Source organism: Artemia franciscana, chromosome 2 (assembly GCF_032884065.1).
Source record: "Artemia franciscana chromosome 2, ASM3288406v1, whole genome shotgun sequence".
NCBI classification, from domain to species: Eukaryota; Metazoa; Arthropoda; class Branchiopoda; order Anostraca; family Artemiidae; genus Artemia; species Artemia franciscana.
Genome location: NC_088864.1, coordinates 56,593,788 through 56,620,688, shown reverse-complemented (window position 1 = coordinate 56,620,688; position 26,901 = coordinate 56,593,788). Strand labels below are relative to the sequence as shown.

General features: G+C 35.4%; 1 protein-coding gene across 1 annotated transcript in view; it reads right to left on the bottom strand.

The window, feature by feature from the left end:
- Window positions 1-18,908: 18,908 nt before the first annotated feature.
- LOC136043807 (uncharacterized) overlaps window positions 18,909-26,901 on the bottom strand; it is a 39,069-nt gene continuing 31,076 nt past the window's right edge. Inside the window, exon 2 of the mRNA XM_065728727.1 lies at window positions 18,909-25,809. Within this exon, the coding sequence (XP_065584799.1) occupies window positions 23,927-25,741 (1,815 nt within the window). The 5' untranslated portion in view covers window positions 25,742-25,809 and the 3' untranslated portion in view covers window positions 18,909-23,926. The remainder of the gene's footprint in view (window positions 25,810-26,901) is intronic.

Below are 26,901 nucleotides of genomic sequence, written 5' to 3'. Positions count from 1 at the left end.
TTAAACCCATTAAATATAAGTACAAAGGAAGAAATGCCAGTAAGGTGGTCCTTCCTTTTCAATGAATTTTTGATGTACAGACAACAGTGTAGGTCATAAGAATTGGCTGGTGAATGTTTTGCAAGGTTTAAAAATTTAGGGCAATTGCTCAGGTTGGCAACTGAGCACAAAAGTAAATTTTGTGAATGGTTTTTCTTTGTGAATGTTATATTTATGTCATGTCCAGAATTTTAAAGTTAATCTTCATTGTTTTTTTTTTTATTTCCTTGGCCCTAGGACTTTAGTGTATTAAAACCTACCTATGTTCATCCATTTTCTTTTAAACAGAGAGGAGTTCTATGTTTCCTAGCTTCAATAAATTTATATGCAATTTTGAGACCAGGGTTACAAAGTAGGTCAAAACTTGTAAGTGGAACTATGATATGACTAATTAATTTGTAAGAAATGTATATCAATTTAAAGATTAAAAAATTATGTAGAAAACAAACAAGACAAATAAATAAATGTATCCCTTTACAACCATTTAATTAAGTGTAACAAATGTAGATTATCCCTAAGATTGAAATGAACAAAGCTTCAATTATGAATCTGTTTTCTTTAAACAGACTGAAGGGACAAACCTCCAAGCTATGACAAATTCAATCTCACTTTTGATCTCTTTCCTTTTCAATAGGAACTTTCTTTGGATTTTTTTCAACCAAGTAAAAACAGTAGGGACATGATCAGGTATAAGTGACCTTCCACTAAGCCTACATACCCAGGGGAAAATTGTGCAGCTATACTAATAAATGGTAAATTTTTTGTTGTTCATATGTTTGATTTACAAATAAAGTGAACATACTCCTTGATGCCCTTTTTTATTTCTTACAAATATAATAAGTGCTTCAAGTACAAGTTTTTGAGCTCTTGAAAATGACCAAAGTATACTCAAATAGTTTTTGGGTATAAGAAAGCTTAAAACATTGGTCTCAAACTTACTGTTTCATTATTAATCCATTTTTTACATGTTGTATAATCTATGAGCACTGATTTTCCACAATTAAGTTGGCTTAATAAATTTTACAATATTATGCTGTATTTCTTCTTTTTTGATGCCAAATTTTCAATTAAGGTACGTGTTTTTGGTCATTTTTGACAAAATAATGTATGTTTTTCACTGCCAAAATTTGTTAGGTTAAGTAAGGTCAAAAAGTGCTTAAACTTGAACTAGCAAAAAAGCAATTATTATATTTGTAAAGAACATACAAAAAGGCATCAAGTGGTATATTCACTTTATTTGTAAATCAAAATATGAACAACAAGAAATTCACCTTTAACATGCCTAATTTGCAAACATATAGCCTAAATTATATATTTCCAATGTTTTCTGCCACCTTTTACTTGTTTTTCCAGTTTTTGTTTTCCCACAGTTGCCTCAATTAACAGGTACTAGGGTTGAGGGATAGATTGGCAGAATCAATAGAAAATATGTAATTTCAGCTATAGATTTCCATATTAGGAGGGTTGGGGCTAAAGTAGAGCAGGGCTGCATGTAGAAAGCTATAATCATTATGTAAATTACAAAGAATCATCTTTTTTTAACAGGTTTTCTTCTATAGGTCTACAGGTCCTTCTCTTGGCTTATACCACATCAAGCATTATATAATCAAAGAAGAATAAATAGCAAAAAGCTATATATACATAAGCCCATGTTATTTAACAATGACTTCTCTTATGCTTAACTATGACCCCTTAGTAATATTAACAAGAAACAAGGGTAAAACTGGTGCAAACAGTATTACTGGCTTTCATATAAAGTGAATATACCACTTGATGCCTTCTTTTATGCTCTTTACAAATATAATAATTGCTTCTACTGCAAATTCAGATTTAAGCACTTTTTCACCTCTTGACCTCTTAAAAATGACCTATAAATGGAGTCATTACAAATCTGTAATAGTTTAGAAACAAATCTGGGCTATATATTTGCACATCAGGGGGGGTGGGGGTAAAGCATAGCATATATTATATACATAAACTAACCATTGCTGTTTTTTTTTTTTTTAATGTGTTTGTGCACATCAAATTTTAATGAAAAGAGAAATCTCCAGTGTAACAGCACACACATGAAAAAATTCAAGCAATGGTTAGTTTACATATTTAATATATGCTACACTTTACCCCCACCCCCTGATACGCAAATATATAGCCCAAATTTGTTTTTAAACTATTACAGATTTGTAATGACCCCATATATAGGTCATTTTTACGAGGTCAAAAAGTGCTTAAATCTGAACTTGCGGTAGAAGCGATTAGTATAATTGTAAACAGCATTAAAAAAGGCATCAAGTGGTATATTCACTTTATATGAAAGCCAGTAATACTGTTTGTACCAGTTTTACCCAATGGTAAAACTGGTGCAAACATAAATAGGTAACAGAAAAAGTGAAATTTAGTGTAAATGACAATCAGGAATTGGATACTGGATCAAGGGGGGCCAAAAACAGGGCTATATAATTGGAGTTCAAAGAACTTGGTGATTTTTTAGTGAAAAGAAAAACACTTCCCTGGCTAATTTAGGACTTTGAATTAATTAGCCTACCAAAATCTTCCTATCCTATGCAATTGAAATAATTTTTCCTTTTCAGAGCATTAAGACAATTTATCACAATAAAAAATATCCAAAGCATCTTGAAAGGAACGACTTAAAAAGGCAAATGACAACCACAATTTGAAATCTTACAATTAAACTTCTGGCCACACAAATTATATTAGGCTACCCAGCTCTGAAATAATTGCTGAAGGTGTATTTGCCTGTAAAATTAGAAACAGGCCCAAAGTCCTAGGGTGCGTTTCTTTACTTGTCCAATGGGATTTTTACTAATCGAGGTTTAACCCCTAAAAGATAGCAACAAATACTTGTCTGGCCACGTGTTACTGAAAACGGCAAGATTAATTGCGAATAATAACAACATTGGTCACGTGTAATTATTATTTTAATGCTATGTGAAGTTTTGACAAGGAAGAGGCTAGGACTTTGGGCCTGTTTCAAATTTTACAGGCAAATACAGCTTCAGCAATTATTTCAGAGCTGGGTAGCCTAATACAATTTGTGTGACCAGAAGTTTAATTGTAAGATTTCAAATTGTGGTTGTCATTTGCCTTTTTAAGTCATTCCATTCAAGATGCTTTGGATATTTTTTATTGTGATAAATTGTCTTAATGCTCTGAAAAGGGAAAATTATTTCAATTGCATAGGATAGGAAAATTTTGGTAGGCTAATTAATTCAAAGTCCTAAATTAGCCAGGGAAGTGCTTTTTTTTTCACTAAAAAATCACCACGTTCTTTGAACTCCAATTATATAGCCCTGTTTTTGGCCCCCTTGATCCAGTTCCTGATTGTCATTTACACTAAATTTCACTTTTTCTGTTACCTATTTATGTTTGCACCAGTTTTACCATTGGGTAAAACTGGTACAAACAGTATTACTGGCTTTCATATAATTTGAATATACCACTTGATGCCTTTTGTAATGCTGTTTACAAATATAATAATTGCTTCTACCGCAAGTTCATATTTAAGCACTTTTTGACCTCTTAAAAATGACCTATATATGGGGTCATTACAAATCTGTAATAGTTTAGAAACAAATTTGGGCTATATATTTGCACATCAGGGGGTGGGGGTAAAGTGTAGCATTTATTAAATATGTAAACTAACCATTGCTTGAATTTTTTCATGTGTGTGCTGTTGCACTGGTGATTTCTCTTTTCATTAAAATTTGATGTGCACAAACACATTAAAAAAAAAACAGCAATGGTTAGTCTACGTATATAATATATGCTATGCTTTACCCCCACCCCCCTGATGTGCAAATATATAGCCCAAATTTGTTTCTAAACTATTACAGATTTGTAATGACTCCATTAATAGGTCATTTTTAAGAGGTCAAGAGGTGAAAAAGTGCTTAAATCTGAATTTGCAGTAGAAGAAATTATTATATTTGTAAAGAGCATATAAGAAGGCATCAAGTGGTATATTCACTTTATATGAAAGCCAGTAATACTGTTTGCACCAGTTTTACCCTTGTTTCTTGTTAATATTACTAAGGGGTCATAGTTAAGCACTAGAGAAGTCATTGTTAAATAACATGTGCTTATGTATATATAGCTTTTTGCTACTTATTCTTCTTTGGTTATATAATGCTTGATGTGGTATAAGCCAAGAGAAGGACCTGTAGACCTATAGAAGAAAACCTGTTAAAAAAAGATGATTCTTTGTAATTTACATAATAATTATAGCTTTCTACATGCAGCCCTGCTCTACTTTAGCCCCAACCCTGCTAATATGGAAATCTATAGCTGAAATTACATATTTTCTATTGATTCTGCCAATCTATCCCTCAACCCTTGTACCTGTTAATTGAGGCAACTGTGGCAAAACAAGAACTGGAAAAACAAGTAACAGGTGGCAGAAAACATTGGAAATATATAATTTGGGCTATATGTTTGCAAATTAGGCATGTTAGAGGTGAATTTCTTGTTGTTCATATTTTGATTTAAAAATAAAATGAATATACCACTTGATGCCTTTTTGTATGTTCTTTACAAATATAATAATTGCTTATTTTGCTAGTTCAAGTTTAAGCACTTTTTGACCTTACTTAACCTAACAAATTTTGGCAGTGAAAAACATACATTATTTTGTCAAAAATGACCAAAAACACATACCTTAATTGAAAATTTGGCATCAAAGAAGAAGAAATACAGCATAATATTGTAAAATTTATTAATCCAACTTAATTGTGGAAAATCAGTGCTCATAGATTATACAACATGTAAAAAATGGATTAATAATGAAACAGTAAGTTTGAGACCAATGTTTTAAGCTTTCTTATACCCAAAAACTATTTGAGTATACTTTGGTCATTTTCAAGAGCTCAAAAACTTGTACTTAAAGCACTTATTATGTTTGTAAAAAATAAAAAAGGGCATCAAGGAGTATGTTCACTTTATTTGTAAATCAAACATATGAACAACAAAAAATTTACCAATTATTAGTATAGCTGCACAATTTTCCCCTGGGTATGTAGGCTTAGTGGAAGGTCACTTATACCTGATCATGTCCCTAATGTTTTTACTTGGTTGAAAAAAAATCCAAAGAAAGTTCCTATTGAAAAGGAAAGAGATCAAAAGTGAGATTGAATTTGTCATAGCTTGGAGGTTTGTCCCTTCAGTCTGTTTAAAGAAAACAGATTCATAATTGAAGCTTTGTTCATTTCAATCTTAGGGATAATCTACATTTGTTACACTTAATTAAATGGTTGTAAAGGGATACTTTTATTTATTTGTCTTGTTTGTTTTCTACATAATTTTTTAATCTTTAAATTGATATACATTTCTTACAAATTAATTAGTCATATCATAGTTCCACTTGCAAGTTTTGACCTACTTTGTAACCCTGGTCTCAAAATTGACTATAAATTTATTGAAGCTAGGAAACATAGAACTCCTCTCTGTTTAAAAGAAAATGGATGGACATAGGTAGGTTTTAATACACTAAAGTCCTAGGGCCATGGAAATTAAAAAAAAAAACAATGAAGATTAACTTTAAAATTCTGGACATGACATAAATATGACATTCACAAAGAAAAACCATTCACAAAATTTTACTTTTGTGCTCAGTTGCCAACCTGAGCAATTGCCCTAAATTTTTAAACCTTGCAAAACATTCACCAGCCAATTCTTATGACCTACACTGTTGTCTGTACACCAAAAATTCATGGAAAAGGAAGGACCACCTTACTGACATTTCTTCCTTTGTACTTATATTTAATGGGTTTAAAAGAAAGCTCCTATGGCTAAGTCAGAAGCCTAGTAAAGGACCAGGTAATCCTTTAGACAGGAAGTGCAATAGGAAGCTAGGAGCCAGTCATCCTATGCTTTTGCATGTCCTTCCTGCTTACTGACCCCAGATTTCTCTAGGTAACCTGTTAAGTTTGGGCCAATTCTGGCTGAACTTACAGAGTTACATCACTGACCTTCGTCCCAAACCAAATAAACTGCTAATGCCAGAAATTAAACCTGTGCCCTTTGGATAAAGGATTCTCAACCTAGAGTGCCAGCCACTTAGGAAGGAATACAAATGTCACCAGAGAACAAAAATTATTTGGAAAAAAGAAAATATTGAAAAAAAAAAATAACTCAAGTCATAGTTGCTCATTGCTGTCCCACAAACAATATGTATTTCATTAAGACAAATAAATTTTTAAACAGGTATCAACAAAACTCCATCAGGGATTGTATTTACTTAAGGTACAATCAGAAATATTAATGCTTAGTTTTGTGATATTCTGGTTTTGAAATAATAAAAAAAGAGAAATTATATGTTCTACTTGTTTTCCACAACCCCATTTGAGAAAAATCATTTGTAACAACAATATACACATGGTTGGCTCAGAATCTCTCTAAAATTCTTTAAACAGAAGGAATTTAAAAAAAAATTATACTCATCAGCAAGAAAAATATTAACATAACTCTCTAAACTTGGCACTTTTTAAGACAATTTTTAGCAAAGCAAATGCAAAACTTTAATGGTGTCCTATGTCATCTAAAAAAAAACAACATTAAAATGTGTCAAATGAATTTTGATGTAAGATGCCTCTAATACTTTCAGTTGAATCTGTGAAATGAAGGGCCAGGTATTCCTTTACATTTTATACAATATATAAAAAGAAAAACAGTTCAAATTTTTTCACAAAAGAAGAAGCTTGATGTAAAAAAATAAATATATTTTTAACAGAAAGCAACTGACATCAATGAAATCAAATAAAACAAAAATTCATGGAGAATAAATAATATAAGCCATATATTTAACCTATAATGAGGTGGCATAAAAGATTATTTTTAGAATTAGAAAAAACAGCGTTATGGCTTAAAGTTCTGCTCAATCAACAGGAGTTGTCTAAGGCCAGAATAATTAAGAACTAAGGCCAGAGAAAAAGAAACTGATAACCAAAAAAATAAGGCACCCAAAAATTTCAGGACCCTTTAGAGGGAAAAGAAGTAGAAGTAGGTACTTCAAAATACCTTCCTGGGAAATACTTTAGCCTGTAGACACATCCCTGAAAGTTTCATTTTCCTAGCCTAACCTCTTTCAAAGATAGCCAAAAGTAGCTAAAGTAAAATTTTACCCCTACTGTATCTTAAAAATCCAGTTTAAATAGCAGTCTCAACAAATATAGACTATATAAAAGGCTATAGGTATTGGCCTAATCATTCTAAATTTTTTCCAACTAATAATTATAGGATGGTTTAGAAACTAGACCTGTTTGATATAATAACATTTGACTAACTCACCAATGTGATAGCTGCCTCCCTAAGAATCAACCTTTTTAATAACAAAAAAACTTTTCTTCTGACTCCTTATGAAGCTTAGCCTATGCAAGACAGGCCTAGAACACCAAAAACCCTTTAGATACTAAGGAATATGCATAATATTACTTACAGGTCACTGAAAAGCTAAGATTATTTCTATTATTTACAGTTTCCTTGTCTTTTCTCTAGACTTAACGATTTCACATGTTTATCCATTTAAAAAAATATATAGCATTGACGTCACAATCCTCAAATAATCTTTTTATTTGGGGGTTATAAAGTGCCAGCCCACGGACAAGTAATCTTGAGCGTTTGTGGGGATAATCCGACTAACCTCTGACGTCATATGTGTCTAAAGAAACGCTTGGATTAATCAGATTAATAATCGGACAAGTAAAGAAACGCACCCCTAGCCTCTTCCTTGTCAAAACTTCACATAGCATTAAAACAATAATTACACGTGACCAATGTTGTTAATTCGCAATTAATCTTGCCGTTTTAAGTGACACGTGGCCAGACAAGTATTTGTTGCTATCTTTTAGGGGTTAAACCTCGATTAGTAAAAATCCCATTGGACAAGTGACCATCAATCAGAGCAGAATCACGACAGTATTGCCAATTATTTCCCAATGAAAAAGATCCATTCCCTTCACTCCGCAAAACAGGCGTCTCTAAACACAGACAAGGAGTCTGTGTTTACTCAGGCTTTGTCTTCATTATGGCTTTTCAGGCAATATCGCTCGTGCTCTTTTAGTTTTTCAGGCAACTCCAGTCTCTTTTGTTGCTCTTTTACAGCTCAGAAAGGCAAATCAGGTACATTTCAAATGACCTTGTTCAGAAATGTTTGTTTTTCGATGAACAAAAAGCTGATTTTACTCGACCTACTTTGCCTGAAAAAGCCATAATGAACACAGGGCTTTACCCTAGCTTACATTCTAAAAACTACTGTTCACGTTTTTTTACACCACGTCAATTTATCACTGACAAACCACCATGAAAGACGTTGCGGCACGGAGAAAAATTTTGGTCCACAAGGGCGCTATCAGTACGATGGCATCTCGCCAAATTGTCTATTTGTAGTCCTTTTTGTTTTATAATATTGAAGAGGTTTGTTGATTTTAATGTGCTAAGTAAGTTAGCTTGCTTAGTAACTCTGTGAAACGATTCTAAGTTAAAAATATTTGAAATTTGAAAATAACAGAAATTTGACTTTTTAAGCTAATTTCATATTTCATTATTTTCTCAGGTTTAACAGATTCAAATTTTGCCATGTCATTTCAAGGCGCTAAACCTTCTAGGCTTGAAGGGAAGACTACATTTCCATTTTTAACATGAGTTGGGCTGATAGCCCTTATGCTTTCTCAAGACCAGAACATAATTTGTGCCTTACAGAAAGAAAAAAAACAAAAAACAAATGACCATGGATTGTCAGTTTAAGTGACACATACTAATATTTAATCCTTAAACTTTTTATTTTTTTTATTTATGAGAGTAAGAAAAGTGAAAAGATTTGAAATGTACTTTGTTTTCAGTAAAGCGCAAGTTATGTTCTGGTTTTGAGAAGGTATGGAGATAATTAGCTCTACTCATGTTAATTTTTGCTCGTTTTGAGTATGACTCGGCTAGCTATCGGAATTTCTGTTCGTTTCGAGTTTCATTTATTTATTGATAGTGATTTGTGGTAGTTTTATGCTTGAAAGATTGTTGGACTTTATTTCTACTAATTCTTGGCTTAATATATTTCTTTACTTTTCTTCAAAAAACTTGTTTTTTGGAAAAAGTTTTTTAAATGAATTTATTTTCGTTTCTTATTGATAGAGTCTTTTTCATGGAAAAAAATAATATTTTACATTTTACGGTTTTTTTCTATAAGAATCAACAGTGTTTATTGCTATTTGTATGTCGGAGAAGCTTTTTCAACAGTTTTTAATCATGACGCAAACAGTTTTTTTTTTAATTTATTTTTTTAGCTTCTGAAGTTGACCTGAAAGATAAAACTTAATATCATTCCCAGAAGATTATATCTCTGCTCTTTTTAAAAACCTGGATACGTTTAAAATCTTTTATTTTTGTAAATTGTAAGACCAGAAGCAGTAATAGTAGTTTCCCCAAAAGATTCAAGTTAGCGCCCCAAGTCGTTTTCGATATACTGCCGAGGTGTCTTATTCAGAACCATGAACACAATGCCTTTTGATTTATTTTAAAACAACATTTAGGTTTGAAGCATAATTGTGGGGGAAGGTGACATGCATAATATACCTAAAGATATAGTTGCTGGACCGTTCTAATATGCTGAACAAAGTGGCTGCCTCAAAATTTTGAATGGATAAGTTTAGAAAATGAATAGAGTGCCCTCCAATCTCTTTATACTTTTAAAAAGGCCACCAGAACTTGTAATTGTGATTCGGATCAGCTCCTTTAAAGTTTTCTATAGTATTAGTAGCTATTATAGAGTGGTGCCACCTATGATGTTACTTATAGGCCCTTTCGTAAACCTGTATGCATACTGTTTTTTCGGTTAATTGGAACTGCTTGACGTTCCCTGAAAGTTTCATGTTAATACCCTTAGTGTCATTAGGTGCAGTAACTGTAGTGGTAGTATTTAAAAAAATACAAATAATGTCTTCTTACTAGTTCAAAATCGCCCGTAACATAATCTTAAAGGTATAAACTAATAATACAAGTTGTTCTTAAGATATTGATTTGTCACCTTTTTGAAAGCCCAACGCTCATAGTTTGTTTTGGTTTAGTTCATCATCCACTTAAATATTCTTTATAAGCTTCACCTTAATACCCTTAGCTTGCGAAGTAACAATAGTTGTAGAAGCATTAGTAGCAGTATGCGCACAGCATCTTTAGTTTCTTCAACATCTTCTTGAACACACGCTGAAAGTTTCAGCTTAATACATACAATCAACCATTCCCGAAGCAGTTCTGATGTGATCACTTAACAAAATGTATGGGTATGGTGTATTCCGAATTATTTCCTTACAGTTTCTACTAATACCAAATTTTTCTCCTTAATATCCTTAGTTTTAATAGCAGTAGTAGTAGTAATAGCTGTAGAATTAATTTTAGTAGCATAAGCCTTAGTGGCAGTAATAGTAATAGAATTAGTAATAATAGTAACAGTAGCAGTGGTATGAGCAGAAGAAGTAGCATTAGGATGCAAATATTTTCTGTGAGGGCAAACATCCCTCACAACAAGCCCTATTAGTTTCAACTTCACACGCTAAACTGTTCCTAAGATATTGCCTTTACGTCCTTTCATTAACCTGCATACGAAGGGTTTATTCTGATTCAGTTCACTTCCCCCCTCATAATTCCTTGAAAATTTCACCTTCATACCCACAGGGATATTTGTAATAGTAGTCATATAAGTAGTATTGAAATTGCCAGCAATAGTTTTGAATAACGATAGTATTACTAGTAGCAGTAGTATTAACATATTGCCTTTTGATAAGTAGAACATCCCTCTCACCAAGTCCTGAAAATTTCAACTTAGTAGAACTAGCCTAATATGTTCCTGAACGTATACTGTATAAGTATAACCTGTATGTTCATACACTTCTTGAGATTTTCCTTTCAATGTTCTTAGCCATGCAAGTAGTTGTAAAAGAAGCTGTAGTTGTAGTAGTAGTAGTATTAGTAATAGTAAGTGTAGAAATAACAATAGTATTAACAGGAGCGTACACATATTACTTTTGGTAAGATGATTTTCCCAAACAAGTATTCTCTTAAAGTTGTGATTTAATACCCAAAATTAAGTCTTGAGATACCCTATTTTAACAATGTGCATACACATAGCGTCTTTTGATGTAGTTCAAATTTCCCCTTAGTACTGTGAATGAAAGAGTGGTAGTAGTAGTAGTGGTAGTTTTAGTAGTACTGGTAGCATGCAAATATTAACTTTTTGTACATCTCCCTTATCATGTTTTGAATTTTCCAAATTAATATACTCAGTTATTCTGTGTTGCACCCTTTTGACAATCTGTATACACATAAGGTGTTGTGATTAGTCCAACCCTTCCCTTAACATTCCTTGAAAGGCTCACTAGAATACCCTTTGTCTTCTTGGAAAATATATTTCAAACACGCATACCTTTCCCAATAACATATAATATGTGTAAACAGTGGACGAATTACCAAACTTAAAGCCCTTGTCCTGAGGACTGTTGGGAGGTTAACATCCGCAACGACATAGTTACAAGAATTTTCAATAAGGAAGAACAAAATAGCTTTCTTAAGATTTTGATCATGTATTTTTTGGTAAATGATAGGCTAGGGGGAGAGGGCTGATTGGCTTCCATTGACTTTTGACTCTTAAAAAGGGCACTAAACTTCCAATTTCCAATCAAATGAGCTCCATCCGTTCCAAAGGTTATACGACTGCCCGTCCCTTGAAAGCCTTATATGCCCTGGTAATAACTTACAACCCTAGCCCATTGGCTGTGAGGGATTATCCCTCCTTTTAAAGCATTTTTGTACGATTTTCGGGCTATTGCTAACAAAATGGCTATCTCACAATTTCAACTGAATATGATTTGGGAAAAGAGTATGTCAGGGAAGGGTTTTGGTTTCTGTCCATTATGCTTGACTCGTAAGAGGGAACTAAAACTTCCAAATTTTAACAAAATGAGCCTCTTTAAGGTTCATAAAACCACCCCTTCCATAAAACCTAAGATGTCCCTCGGGCATAAATTACAAAACCAAAACACCCAGACACTGGAAAACTCTGCCCATCCCAAAGGCCTTATATTATCTTTGGACTATTTTTGAACAAATGGCTATCTAAAACATTTTATCGGATGCATTTGTGTAAAATGTGACGTAGGAACTTAAAAATTGTATTGGATATGTTTGGGGAAATGATGAGGGTTGGAGGGGGGTTAGTTGCCCTCCAATCTTTTTTTACTATTGAAAAAGGCACTAGCCAATTTAATTTCCAATCGAATGAGCGTTTTTCGAAGTTTCTACGACAAAAAATAGCCATATCAAAATTTCGATCAGATGTATTTCAGGAAAACACCAAGTAAGGGTGGGGGGGGGTATCCACCCTCCGATCACTCCGAATCTTAAAAAGGGCACTAGAACTTCTGATTACCGATCCATTGACTCCTCTTCAAAGTTTATTCGATCACCCTTTCTGTATAAACATTATATGCTCCCAGGTCATAACTTACAATCTTTGCACTGAGGGCTGTGTGGGGGTTTTCATCCTCAAAGACATAATTTTTGGACCTTTCAACCACGTTGAACAGGGGGGCTGGGGTGTAAGTTGGGAGGGGTGTTAGTCACCCTCCAATCACTTTCGACTATTAAATAGAGCACTAGCCCTTTCAAGGTCCATTCAAGTGAACCCTTTTCGAAGTTTCTGTGACAACTCCTTCGATACAAAATGCCCTGGTTTAAAACAAACCAACAAACCAAAAAATAAATAAATAGTACATTGTGTTCGAACCGCCCTATACTTAGGCAGCGTTATTACGCTGCCTATAATTTTTCATTTTCCACACTTCAATTTTAACCATTTTTTTTTTAATATTAATATTTGATTCCTTTTTTAACAAGGGGAATGGCTCTGTTCCTCTCTTATACCCAGGGAAGCTTTATACTCTTTTTCTTAGTATTGTTTAAGAAAAAATCAAGCATAACCAAAGAACCTCAACTTTTTTTCTATTTTATTCAGATTTTCCATAAGCTAGAGTGGCTTTTCATAAATCCTTTGCTCCGAAGGGACAATAATGCCGATTCTATGTAAAGCCTCTACTATCTTTACGGTCTGCCTCTCTCATTGCACTTCAAAAGGGTCTTTAGCCTTCCAGGTATGGTTTAGCTTTCTTTTTGCATATTCAGGCCCCCTACGCACCCTTTTATTCTGTATTTAAACATTTGTCTTTTGACCTTCTAGGTCTTAAGGATTTTAACCGATTATTTTCAATATTTCATAGTTTTCTTCATATTTTATTACTTCTACCGAACCTAATCGATTCAGATTTTGCGATTTCATTTTAGGGTGCTGACCCTTTTATAGTTTTAGAGATAAGCCACACTTTCATGAGGCAAGATATAGACTTCGCTGTTTGTTAGTCCTTCATTATTGTCTTGCAGAATGGTGCAGGTATCCTTCTCTGTAAAAAGTCTTCGGCTTGTTCATGGCATCATTTAAATCGATCGATTACTTCGTAAGATAACAAATTTTAGCTATACACTATACTCTCCAGCTCTAAAACAAAAGACAATTCCCAAAGAAACAAACTAGAAAGAGTCCTACAAAAACAAAATTCTTTTTCCCTCGAAAGTTGGTCCCTTCAATCAATTGAAACGAAAGTAATTGTTCTCCAAAAAGACTGTAAAAATTAAAGTTGATTTCTCTGCTAAGCTATGAAAAGTTACACAGACTGCAAAGTGGGGCCTGTTATAGTCCAGAATCCAGTATCTACGTATCAGTATGTGATGTAAATACGTTTTTTGTCGATAGAACTCAATTGAACCTAAGAATATACAAGAAAATAGCCTCCTAGCATATTCCATCGGTAAGAGATGAACGAAAAACTGAGCGCAAGAGACTAAAATACCCTAACATTTTAGTTAAGGGTTAATACTGAGGGAAAGCATCTGACAGCAGAAAATTTAAAAGGACGATTTTTCAGAGCTTTTTTGTTTGCTTGAAAATTTCTTGCTTTTAAGATCGTGACGTCTGATTGGTAAGCTCTTTCAGTTTATTTTGGTCATTCATTTTCACTTGTGTGGTTTTATCATGAATTTGAAGGTCAAGGACTTCGATATCTTTAATTTCAAGTCCTGTTCGGGAGGTTCTAAATTTAATAAATCCGATTTATACGCAAGAGGAAACACACTCGTCGGTTAATACAGTTTATTACAATCGAGGTTCATTTCTAATAGCCAAAGACTAAAGACAACAATTTTTTTCCAAGAGAATATTTTTATTTGGTGTCAGTGATAGCATTCAATTCAATTGATTGTAATAAGTTATACTGAACTAGGGGACATTTGGTAAAAACAGTTTTTAGTAGATCCATGTTGAACACAGAGCGTCAATTCGAGTAAAAAACCACTGACAAAATATATATTCCATACGTTTTGTTTGTGGGTAAAACCTGCTACATGAAAAAACAGCTTATTTTGCTCATTTGGTTGATTTCTATGTCCATTTAAAGAAGAAGTAAAAGAATACAAACCGATCTTGATGGGTGTGTTCCAGCTGCAGGTTTTTCAGTAACTGCAGTTACTGCGCGGTAACTGCCCATTTCTAACTGCAGAAGAGCCAGTGGGAACGGCACAGTAGGCTGACTAGCAGTAGCGTCATTTTCGAATTAAATGCACGTGTTTAAATTTAAGGGATAGTTTAATGCTGATTAGCATAATGTTTTTATTCCTTCTGCTTCAGACCATTTAGAGAGGTTCTAAGCCAACCATGGGCATTTGGCTGTCACAAATGATTTTGCTCAAATGAGCTGGTGAAAAATAAATGGATCATATACCTTTTCTCTTTTTTTATTATTTCAAGACTAGAATATCAGAAAACTAAGCATTCAAATAGCTTGATTGTATCTTAAGCATATACAATTCCTGATGGAGTTTTGTTGATACCTGTCTTAAATTGATTTGTCTAAATAAAATGGGCCTATAGCATTTACAGGATAGTAGTGGGACAACTATAGCAAGTTTTTTTTTTCAATATTCTACTTTTTTTTAAATAATTATTGTTCTCTGGTCAAATTTGTGTTCCTTGCTAAGTCGTAGGCGCTCTGGGCTGGAATACTTTGTCCAAGGGGCACAGGTTTAATTCCTGGCATTGTCAGTTTATTTTGTTTTGGATAGGGGTTGGTGATATGACTAACCTCAGCTAGAATTGGCCTAACTTTCAATGAGTACAGATGGAAATCTAGGGACAGTAAGAAGGATGGGCATGCAAGAGCATAGGCTGGCTGGTCCCTAGCTTCCTATTGCACTACCTGGCTAAAGGACCACCAGGTCCTTTACTGGCCTACTGACTTAGCCATAGAAACTTTCTTTCAAACCCATTAAATATAAGTAAAAATGAAGAATACCAGTATGATGGTCCTTCTATTTCCCTGAAATATGGATGTATGGACAAGTTGTGGGTCATGAGAGATAGCTTGTGAATGTAATTGGGGTGAATGTTCTGCAAGATTTAAAAAATTTATGACTGTTGCTCAGGTTGGCAACTGAACACAGAAGTATAATTTTGTTATTTGTTTTTCTTTGTGACTATCATGCTTATTTAATGTCCAGTATTTTAAAGTTAATCTTCTTTAATTTGTCTTTAAATGCCATGGCCCTAGGGCTTAAATACAATAAAACCTACTTATATCCATTGATTTTCTTTAAATAGATAGTAGCTCTATGATTCCTAGCTTCAGTAAATTTAAATGTAATTGTGAGACCAAGGATTACAAAGTAGGTGAAAACTTGCAAATGAACCTCTGGTATCAATAAAAATTTGTAAGAAATGGATATCAATTTAAATATTAAAAAAACTGTTAGAAAACAAAGAAGACAAATGAATAAACAAAAGTACCACTCTACAACCATTTAATGAATTGTCACAAATATAGGTCACCCTTAAGATTGAAATGAACAAAGCTTCAAATATGAATCCATTTTCCTTTAAACAGACTGAAGGGGCAAACCTCCAAGCTTTGACAAATTCAATCTCACTTTTGGGTATTCTCACCTTTCCTTTTCAAAGGAAACTTTCTTTGGATGTTTCCCATCCAACTAAAAACAACACGGACAGCATCAGGTACAAGTGACCTTCTACTTAGCCTACATACCAAAGGGAAAAGCATGCATCTCTATACTATAATTTACCTCCAACCTGCCTAATGTGCAAATATATAGCCAAAATTATTTAGTTCCAATGTATTCTGTCACCTGTTACCTTTTCCCCTATTCTTGCTTTGTTACAGTTGCTTCAATTAACAGAGAGTTAAAGGTTGAGGGATAGATTGGCAGAATCAATGGGAATCATGTAACTTCAGCTATATATATATTTTTCAAGGTCATCAAAGATCAGGGCCCTCTAGAGCAAGAATGAGTAGAGATGTGTACTTTGAAATACCTTCCCAGGACATACTTTAGCCTGTAGACCCATCCCTGAAAGTTTCATTTTCCTAACCTAACCTATCCCCTTTCAGTGATAGCAAGAAGTCAATCAACTAGAATTTTACTGGATAAAATTACCATCCTTTGGAATAGACTCTGAATAGTCTACCCTAGCCTACTTCTTCAATAGGATTAAAGACAGTCTCAGAATAATGATTTGGCAGCCCATAAATCCTCAACTTATCTGTAATACTTCACCTAGGCCTGTTTACAGAGCCTAAAAGGAGTTAATGCTTAAAATGCTACCATGTGGCAATTTAATGGAGCCTCAATATTACCTGGAAGAAGTCAATCCTTAGAATGATTCCAAATGGCAATTTAAGGTAATAATTATGCCTGGATATGCCAGAAAACATGGAAATCTTTAAATTAAATAATAAGTTTTTCATTGATTTAACCTACTTGCTAATAGATAGCCTACTACTCAGGGTGTCCTTTAATGTTGATCCCAAAATATGGTGATTTACTAACCTGGCTCAGATCCCTCTTTCTTTTGCAAAATCACTGTCCCACCTTCTTCCAAGCAAATAACTTGATATTCCATTACTTCATTCTTGTCCATATTTATTTTTTGTTGAATGATATTTTTGTTGAAGAAGGTGAATTATGTACTTACTGCGCTAACCATTCTTTTGAGCACGGTAAGAAAATCACTTACTGTGGTTACTGCCGGCAGTAACTATTCTCGTTCCCAGTGGGTTGGGCAGTAACCATTTTCCCGCTAGGAACGGAAATAGTAACCATTCGGTTACTACAGTAAGTCCCTGGAACACACCCGATATTTTTGTTACTTCGCTGATTACTTACATTTTTTACTTATTGATTGATTATTTGAGTGTAGGAAACAATAATTATTGCAAAATGGATAAGAATCTAGAGCTAAAAACCCAACAAGAAGATATACAGAGTAGCGACGAAGAGCATATTTCTAAAGGAGAAAGATGGGCTCCTGTTGGAGCTACAGATCCTGATTCTGAACTTGGGAAAGCACGACATGACTCTTTGTCATACTCTGAAGCTCCTGAGAGTTGGGCAGAGTAATAATTAAATTTTTATTTAGGTTAGAGTAGGTTGTTATCTAGTGGTAACCCTCTGTCCAAACACTTTAACATTCTGTAATGTTATCTAATTATTTTTTAAATACATTAATAGGGTTTTTCCATCATCCAACTGTTTGATAACAATGTTAGCTAACAGGTTTTGTTTGCTTATCAGAAGCAGAATTGTTAGCTGACAAAAATATAGGCCCCTATGTTCCAGTAATTTTCTGCTACAAGCATTCACTTTGTTAATGATATTCTCCAACAGTGTTAGCTAACAGTTTTTAGTTGAATGACAGAAACACTATTGTTAGAGAAATTGCTAGCTTACAGTTTTTGTTTGTTTGGCAGAAACCCCCTCAAAGTTCTAGTTTAGGGGCTATTGAGGGTAAAATTAGTTAATTGACTTCTTGGTATCTTGGAAAGAGTTTAGGTTAGGAAAATGAATTTTTCACGGATGGGTCTACAGGCTAAAGTATGTCCCGGGAATGTATTTTGAAGTACCTACCTCCACCCCTTCTCCCTCTAGAGGGCCCTGACCTTGGATGACCTTTAAAAATGTGTGTGTTATAAAAGTGAAACTTTGCAAAATAGATCTTCTGCTTGAATGAAGTACAACAAAATTGTTTTCAGCTTCATAACTTTCCTCAATCCCGTTTTATAAGGTTTTAAAGATATGCAAATACATTTCTTAAATTTTCAAAAAAAAAAACCCATTGATATGGCTCAAAATTCTACTCAAATAACAGGAATTGTATTTTCAGAACTAAAGGCAGAGAAAAAGGAACTAGTAACTGAAAATTAAGGTAAAATGTTGTTTTGTCAAAATTTCAATAGGTAATAGACCTGTCAAGTAGGCAAATTTCAGGGCCCTCTAGAGGGAGAAGGAGTGGAGGTGGGTACTTTAAAATACCTTCCAGGGACATACTTTAGCCTGTAGACCCATCCCTGAAGGTTTCATTTTCCTAACCTAAACCCTTTCTGAGATAGCAAGAAGTCAATTTACTAGAATTTTACCCTATTGAGAAGCAGAGATACTAAGCTCTAAGTTTACAAACATTTTGCTATCCTGGAAAGTGTTTAGGTTAGGAAAAAGAAATTATTAGGTATAGATGTAGGCTCTACATCCTATAAAGTTTGTCCTGGAATTGTGTTACAATTTCCCTACCTCCTCCCTTCTCTATATAATAAGCTCTACCAAGATAATAATAGCCCACATAAGTGTAACAAAATGGAATTATTTATTGTTATAAGTATCCCTAGCCCAAATTATACATATTTCCTAGGCATTCTGTCCCATGCCACTCTTGTTTTTCTGGTTTTTATCTTGTGACAGTTGATTCCATTTACAGGTAGGTCCTATGTAGGTTGTAACAAGAGAGACACACTGGCAGAATACTACTGAAAAGCTGGTAAATATTAAGCAGTTTACCTAAATGACCTACAAAAAATGTGAAGATGCCACTTGATGTTGTTTTATGCTCTTTCCTGATGTGTAATAGTTATTTTACTCACAAATTCAATTTTAACCTAGCCTTTCTACCATTATCAAAATATAGAGTCCATTTTATATATTTCCTCTGCATTTATTTATTCTTGATTTTGCCACCATTGATTCAATATACAGGTAAAACAGTTTTAACAAGATTGATGCTAACAGAGGTAGGCTGTATAGGCCATGTCTAATATAAAAGAAGAAGGTATCATCTTTGAGGGTCTGTAAAGGGCTTAAAATTGATTTTGTTTGTAAACCAATTATTATATTTAGGAAGAGCTTAAAAATGGGATCGAGTGGTATGTTTGCTTTATTTGTAGATAATTTATATGAACTGCTCAATATTTACTGAAAAGCTAATATATTTGTTAGAAAAAGTCAGAAAACAATGAAAGTGGATAATAAGCAGAGCTGTATCCAAAATGTGTTCTTCTTCTTCTTTTTCAGCAGACATGGGATTTTCAGTCAAGACTATTCAGCCCTCTTCCTTTTGACTCACTCTGTGAGATGGACAGAGCTACTTAATAGGTTATTTCTTATTTATCTTGAATCTGCTCAGATATCTTGCAGTAAATCTTTGATTCTAGTAGTTGAAATATAAGAAGATAAATAGTGATTTTTGAGCTCTATGTGCAGGTATGGTCATCTAGACTCTTGACTGATACAGAGATACTGTTGTGTTTGAAGCATTCTAACAGTTTACATTGCAGGGTAAACTGTGCAGACATCAGCATATTACCTTAAACTACAATTAATTGTAGTGTTAACTACAATTATTCTACATATTATGAAGCAAAGATTGTTTTTTTTTTAACATGTTTGCTTCTCAATAGCCCTTAATCTAGGCCTTTACAGGATTATCTTACAAGATCCTCAGTGCCATTAGGGACAACTCTCTAGATGGCTGTCAGTCAGTTCATCAAAGTTGTGTTCCTCTAAGTCAATGGCTATAAGGGTTTTGCAATCTAAACTGAGGGTAAGGGCTGTAATGCTCACATCAGATGGTGTGAAGTCTATTTATTCAAAACCAAAGCACCTATAAAAAAAACAACAATAAGCTGGGGGTAAATAAGCAATGCGCACACTAAGCAATTTGTAAGCAAGCATTACTGCATCTTTTTTCTTCTTTTTAAAGATAGTGCTTGCAAGGTCACATGTCAAGTCATGTTTTGGGGCTTTATGACACATCTGCTTCTGGTGTGTTGTGGTGTAAGGTTGGTGGTTGCTGTCTCATGAGTATATGGTGCCCCTGACAGGTGATGTGTCTACTGTGGTAGGCCCTACTGAGGTAGGCTTTGCTGACATAAGCCCCACCAGGGAGGATCTGGTGACTGTTGAATGGGGTGGTAGAGCTGGGGTTTTCTCACTTTTGCTGGTGACGTTTTCTGTTATCTGCTCACTTTCAGTGTGGAGTGTTTGGCGATCATTGGCACTGTGGCCGGACATGCCAGTAGTGTATGGGTGGTGGTGCGGGGCTGGTTGTCTGGATATGTGAATCCTGTTCCTTCTTAGTTTTGAGCCATCAGGTATTTTGATGATGTAGGGCTGCAGGTTGCTATGGTATGCAGTTATCTTTCCCTTGGTCCATGTGTTGTTTGGTTTTCATTGGACAAAAGCAGTGTCTCCAACCTCAAGTTCAGGAAGGGGTTTTGCAGATTTGTCATGATGGGATTTCTGCATCTCTGCATGACGTTTCAACTGTAGAGGAAGTCCTACTTGGTGACAACCTTTGGTTTTAGGTGTTGGTATGTAGATGGTAGGGAAGATCTAAGCTGTCAACTCTGTAGTAGCTGTGTGGGTGAGGCAAAATTGTCTACCAGGCTGTTATGGTACTGTAGTAGAGCTATGTATGGGTTGCTACCACTATCCTTTGATTTTGACAGGATTCTTTTACATTTTTGCACAGATTTCTCAACAAGTCCGTTTGCCTTGGGATATATTGGGCTTGAAGTCTTGAGTTCAATTCCCCAAGTTTGAGCAAATTTGTGCAAGAAGAGTTGAGCACTGTTGTCAGATGTCATCTGCTGTGGTATCCTGAAGCATGCAAAGTGAGTCTTGAGTTTGCCAATGATTGTTGCTGATGTTTGGTTCTGAAGTTGATTGAATTCGAAATAACAGCTGTTTTAGTCAACCATGATAAGGAATTGGGCTTTTTCCCATTTGAATAAGTCTACTGCTACATGTTGCCATGGTAGTGATGGCATTTCTGTGTTGATGAATGGTTTTTCTCTGGTTGTTCAGGGTATGACGGGCACATATTTTGCATTGTCCAATGAAGGATTTGATGTTGGCGTTCATGCCTGGCCAGTATACCAGCATCTTCGCATGTTGTTTTGTTTTTTCAATGCTGAGGTGTGCTGCATGTAGCTGGATCAGAGTGTCTTGTCTGAGGACCTGGGGTATGATGATTCTCTGGCCTTTGAAAACTATTTCATTAACTTCTGCCAGGTTGCTTTTTATGTTCCAGAATGCTGATGCATCAGCAGGACATGTTTTTTGAGTTGATGGCCAACCATGCTGTATGACAGACTGAAGGGTGCTGATCATGTTTGGTCAATTGATGGATTTTTGCTGAGTTTGCTGTTGCTCACAGGCAGTGTTTTCATTACTGAGTGAACATAAGCTTTGATGTCTCTCTGTATCTGGAAGTTGGTGTCTGGGAGGTGTAGTTGCAAGAGTGGGTCAGCTACAGGTATGTTGGAACCTGGGCTGTAGATGACTTCCAGGTCATATGGCAGAGTTTGGATCATCATTCTCTGCAGCTATGTTGGCGCTTGGTGTAGAGGTTTTGACAGGATGGTTTCCAGTGGTCTATGGTTGGTGGTGACTGTTACCTTCTGCCCATAGATGTAATGATGGAAATGTTTCAATCCATATACAATTGCATACATTTCTTTTTTGAGTTGTGAGTAGTTTTGTTCAGTCTTGCTGAGAGCTCTAGATGCATAGCCACAAATGTTTCCATTGGTTGAGATCTCTGCCCCCAGTCCTTGCTTTGAGCCGTCAGCTTTCAAGTCAACTGTGCGGCTGCTGTGATATTTTGGCTAAAATCCTATTATTCCTATATTTTCGGCTGAAGAGCACTAAGAACATTGCTCATGTTTTGCAATTTTCTGTCTTTTGGTGTAGATTGATAATTAATTACAACTGTTGAGCTTTTTGAACTTAACTAATGCTTTGTGTTGGGCTTAGTAAGCTGCTTCTGCCTGGGCTATGCTGTTGTGTTGACTTAGTAGCCTATGTTTTGTTTTTTGTCATGTTGGGCCTGTCCAAAATGAGCAAAGATCAGTATATAGGCTAGCAGTCTCTGCTTAATGAGACTGGAGTTCTTGTGACTTATGTGTTTCCTGGCTGAACGCTGGCTGGCTGATGTGAATATGGCCCAGTTATTCAATGGGCTATTCTAAGATAGTTGCTAATTGAGGGAAGTATAATAGATGTGCACTGGGTAGGCTATATGCTACATTCTGTGATCAATCTGTCCTTTATCTTTCTGGTCTTTATCCCCTTCTAAAGAAAGATGATGTTAATCAGATTCGGGCTTTTTATTTCAGATATTGTAAATTTTTACTTTATCTCCCCCCTTGGTATAGCAATGGTAAAATAATTCGTAAGTTTGATGTCCCTGATATAAGTGCAGAGTTGGCCCTCCTGCATGGAAGATTGTCGGAATCAGCTTTTTACCGTTTATCGCCTCATCATCCTTTGGTCCGTCTGTTTGGTTAATCTCATTGTAGCATAGTGTTTTTATGGTACTTGGTATTAACTTGGTATTAACTTGGTATTATACTTGGTATTCTGTCGGCCTGTCTGTCTGTTGGTCCTGGTTTTGCTACTTAAGGCACTTCCAGGTAAGCTAGGACGATGAAATTGGGCAGGCGTATCAGGAACTGGACCAGATTAAATTAGAAAAAGTCGTTTTCCCGATTTGACCATCTGGTGGGGGGGGGAGTTTGGGGCCTGTTAATTCAGAAAAAATAGAAAAATGAAGTATTTTTAACTTATGAACGGCTGATCAGATCTTAATGAAATTTGATGTTTGGAAGGATATCGTGTCTCAGAGCTGTTATTTTAAATCCCGACTGGATCTGATGACATTGGGGGAGTTTGGAGGGGGGAACCTAAAATCCTGGAAAACACTTAGAGTGGAGGGATTGGGCTGAAACTTAGTGGGGAAAATAAGCACAAGTCCTAGATACATGATTGACATAACCAGAATGGATCCGCTCTCTTTGGGGCTGTTGGGAGAGGGGGTTGATTCTGAAAAAAAAATGAGGTATTTTTAACTTACGAACAGGTGATCAGATCTCAAAGAAATTTGATATTTAGAAGGATATCGGGTCTCAAAGCTCTTATTTTAAATCCCGACCGGATCTGGTGACATTTGGGGGGAATTTTGGGGGACCTAAAATCATGAAAACGCTTAGATTGGAGGGATCGGGATGAAACTTGGTAATTTATGTGACCAGGCATCCCACATCATCTACCACAAATCTGATACCGAGGACTTCCGAATCCTATATTTGGCCTATATTTGGGCCCGGGAAATCCTATAAAAACAGGACAGAGCCTATAATTTGAAACGAACCGACCTGTCCGAACCCTGAAGAAGGTTAGATTGTCAGTGATTGACCACTTGATGGTGCTGAAGCATTCTTTGTGATGTGATCTCCACTCAAACTCTACTTCTTATATGAGATTTTGTAGGGTCTTGTTTCTAGATGAGAGACTGGGGATGTATCAGGATAGGAAGTTGATCATGCACAGAAGGGTTTGGAGTTCTTCTTTGGTTGTTGGACTTGGCATTTTTTTTATGGCGTTGAGTTTTTTGGGGTCTGGTTTGATCCCTTCTTTGCTGATGATGTGACCGAAGTATTTTACTTCACTCATTTCTCCCTGGTGCGTTTAAGGACTGCATAGAGCCTGTTGTTGTGCTCTTCTTCACTTTTTCCGTATTCAAGGATGTCATTGATGATGATGTGGATGCCTTCCAACCCTTTGAATATCTCTTCCATTTGATGCTGGAATTCATCTTGTGCTGAAACAAGACCGAATGGGTATCTTTTCCGTCTGTATCTTCTGAAGACAGTGCTAAACATTGTGTAAATGACCAATGACCAAATGACCATTTGGTTAGTGGCAGTATCCAGTAGCCCAATCGGACGTCAAGCTTGCTTATGGTTGATATGCCATGTAAGTCCTCTGTTGCGTCTTTGAACGTGGGGATTTGGTAATGAGGTTGTCGGATTGCTTTGTTTAGATCCACAGGGTCTATACATAGGCAGACGCTTCCATGTTTCTTTTCGACCATGACCATGGCATTTACCCAGTCACTTGGCTTACTGACTTTTCCAATTATGTTTAGGGCTTCTAGTCTGCCCAGCTCATCCTTAAGTTTCTGTTTCATTGCTAAAGGTACTTTTCTCACAGGGTAAACAGTAGGGATAGCATTTTCTTTTAGGTGGATATCACATTTGTTTTCCAGGTTTCCAATTTCTTTGAAAGTGTCCTTGTACTCATTTGCCTGTTTGGAACAAGCACTAGTTGTCCTGTCTTCTTTTTGGATGTTTAATATCAGCTTGATCAGCTCCAGATCTTTGCAACTTTTTAGACCCATGACTGGAATTGTGTTGGACCTGACAATGTAGAATGTATGTGAGTGTGTCTTTCCATCTTTGTATTGGCAGGTCAGGTGACTGATTCCTGCATAGGGGATACCTGATCCACAGTAGCTTGTCAGTTTGTGGCAGCCTTTTATCAGGCCGGGTTTTATTGGCAATTTATTGTAATACTGGAGTGGTAGCACATTCACCTGTGCTCCTTTGTTGATTTTGAATTTTACACACATTTGCCCCTCAATGGATAATTTGGCAAGTGCTTCATCTTCGCTAGTGTTGTTCTGTATTGTGTACAGGAACACTTCGTCTATGTTGTCTGCTGTTTCAGATATTGCTTCACCATCCTCCACAGTATATACAGCTTTCTTTTCTGCAATTCTGCAAACCTTTGCAAAGTGGTTTGGCCTCCTGCATTTTGAGCAAGTCTTCCCTTTTGCTGGACAAATATGGTTCTGTGAGTACGTTCCACTGCAGAAGTAGCATTCTGGTTTCTTGGACTTGGGGTGTGGCCGACTTTTGGCAATGGAATCGATTTCCTGCTTGATTTCTCTGACTTTGAAGGCTTTCAGCTGTGCTTGGGTTGTTTCGAATGCTCTACAAATGGTTACTGTTTGGTTCAGGAATAGGGTGTCTCCTACCAAGAGGAGTTTCTCATGTATTTTGGAATTGGCCACTCCGCCCACTATCCTGTCTCTTAGCATTTTGTCTTTGTCCGCGTAACTGCCTGGTTTCACTAGGATTTTCAGATCGGTAATGTATTTGTCTATGCTCTCCTGCTTTTGGTCATGCTTTTGGAAGATGTATCGTGAGAAGACTTGATTTTTCTTTGCGGCTGCATATTCTCTGAATTTTGTAAAGTTTGTATCAATGTCTTTCTTTTCAGCATCAGTTAGGTCAAATGTGCTGAAGATTTCTCTCCCTTGTTCGTCTGCCCAGATGAGAAGATATGCACATCGCTGTTTTGCTGTCTTTCCAGCAAGTGGTCCAATGAACATTAACTTAGCATGGTTTTCAAACTTCGTCCATTTGGATTCTAGATTATCTGAGCTCCAGTTGATCCTAGGCGTTTCTGCATCCATCCCACTTCTGACACCATGTAATGTTCGCGTCGGATGGTGTGAAGTCTATTTATTCAAAACCCAAGCACCTATAAAAAACAACAACAATAAGCTGGGGGTAAATAAGCAACGCGCACACTAAACAATTTGTAAGCAGGCATTACTGCAAGGGTCTTCCTTACCCTGGTCTATGAGTCATGTGTATAAAAATGTTCTCTTCAAAATCAATCCTAGCCATTTTTGAAACTATTCAAGGTTTTTAGAGTTTGCAACTATTTCTGGGAGTTATATCCAGTCAGCCACTGCTTGGACACTCCAAAAATTGGCCCTTGATTGAATTACTGCAATATGTCTGAATATTTTTTCTTGGTGTCCTCTTGTATTTATGTTTGAAGTGTGAAAATACTTCTGGAAAGCGTTACAAGGGGGGGGGGGGGTGTATTAAAAATTATTTTATGGGGGTTTTCATAAAATGATTTAAATTGTAAGGGGTTTATTATCAGTATAACATATGAAAGATTCGAATTAAGATGACGTCATAGGAGTTAAATAAGTGAGGGATTGGAACTGAGGAACTCTGTTAATAATGCCCAATATTTATGGTATAGAATCATCTTAGATTCATAGAATCATCTTAGACTATAGATTCCCTTCAGAGCATTCCTAAAGACCACAAGAATTATACCTGGTGTCTGGATTCACAAACAAGAACAATATAATAATATACAATGAATTTTAATTACAATATGAAATTACGATTTTAATTGTGTCAAAAACATATTTTTGACAAATATTTATGTTCCATTAACATTTCTGTTATTGCAAATCTAGAAAAAAACAGTGTTGCCAATAATTCTGAGCAGCATTTAAGATGGTGTAATACACGTTTTGGTAGTCTTAAGTTTCAAGAAAACCCATCCATATTCATCCTGGGAACCACAAGTTGCACTAAGATCACCTTATTTTAGTGACAGTATTATAAAGTTAAAAGTCTTAATCTTCTCTTTATCTATCAAAATAATGGAATAATATGTATAGACTAACATCATCTATAACAAAGATTATTGGAGTTCCCTATAATGTCATATCTTCTTTTAGTGTTTATAATTTAGGGCAAGCTTAAATTTAGATGACCATAATTCAGCAGTATCCTTAATATCACTAACCTCTTGCAGGAGATC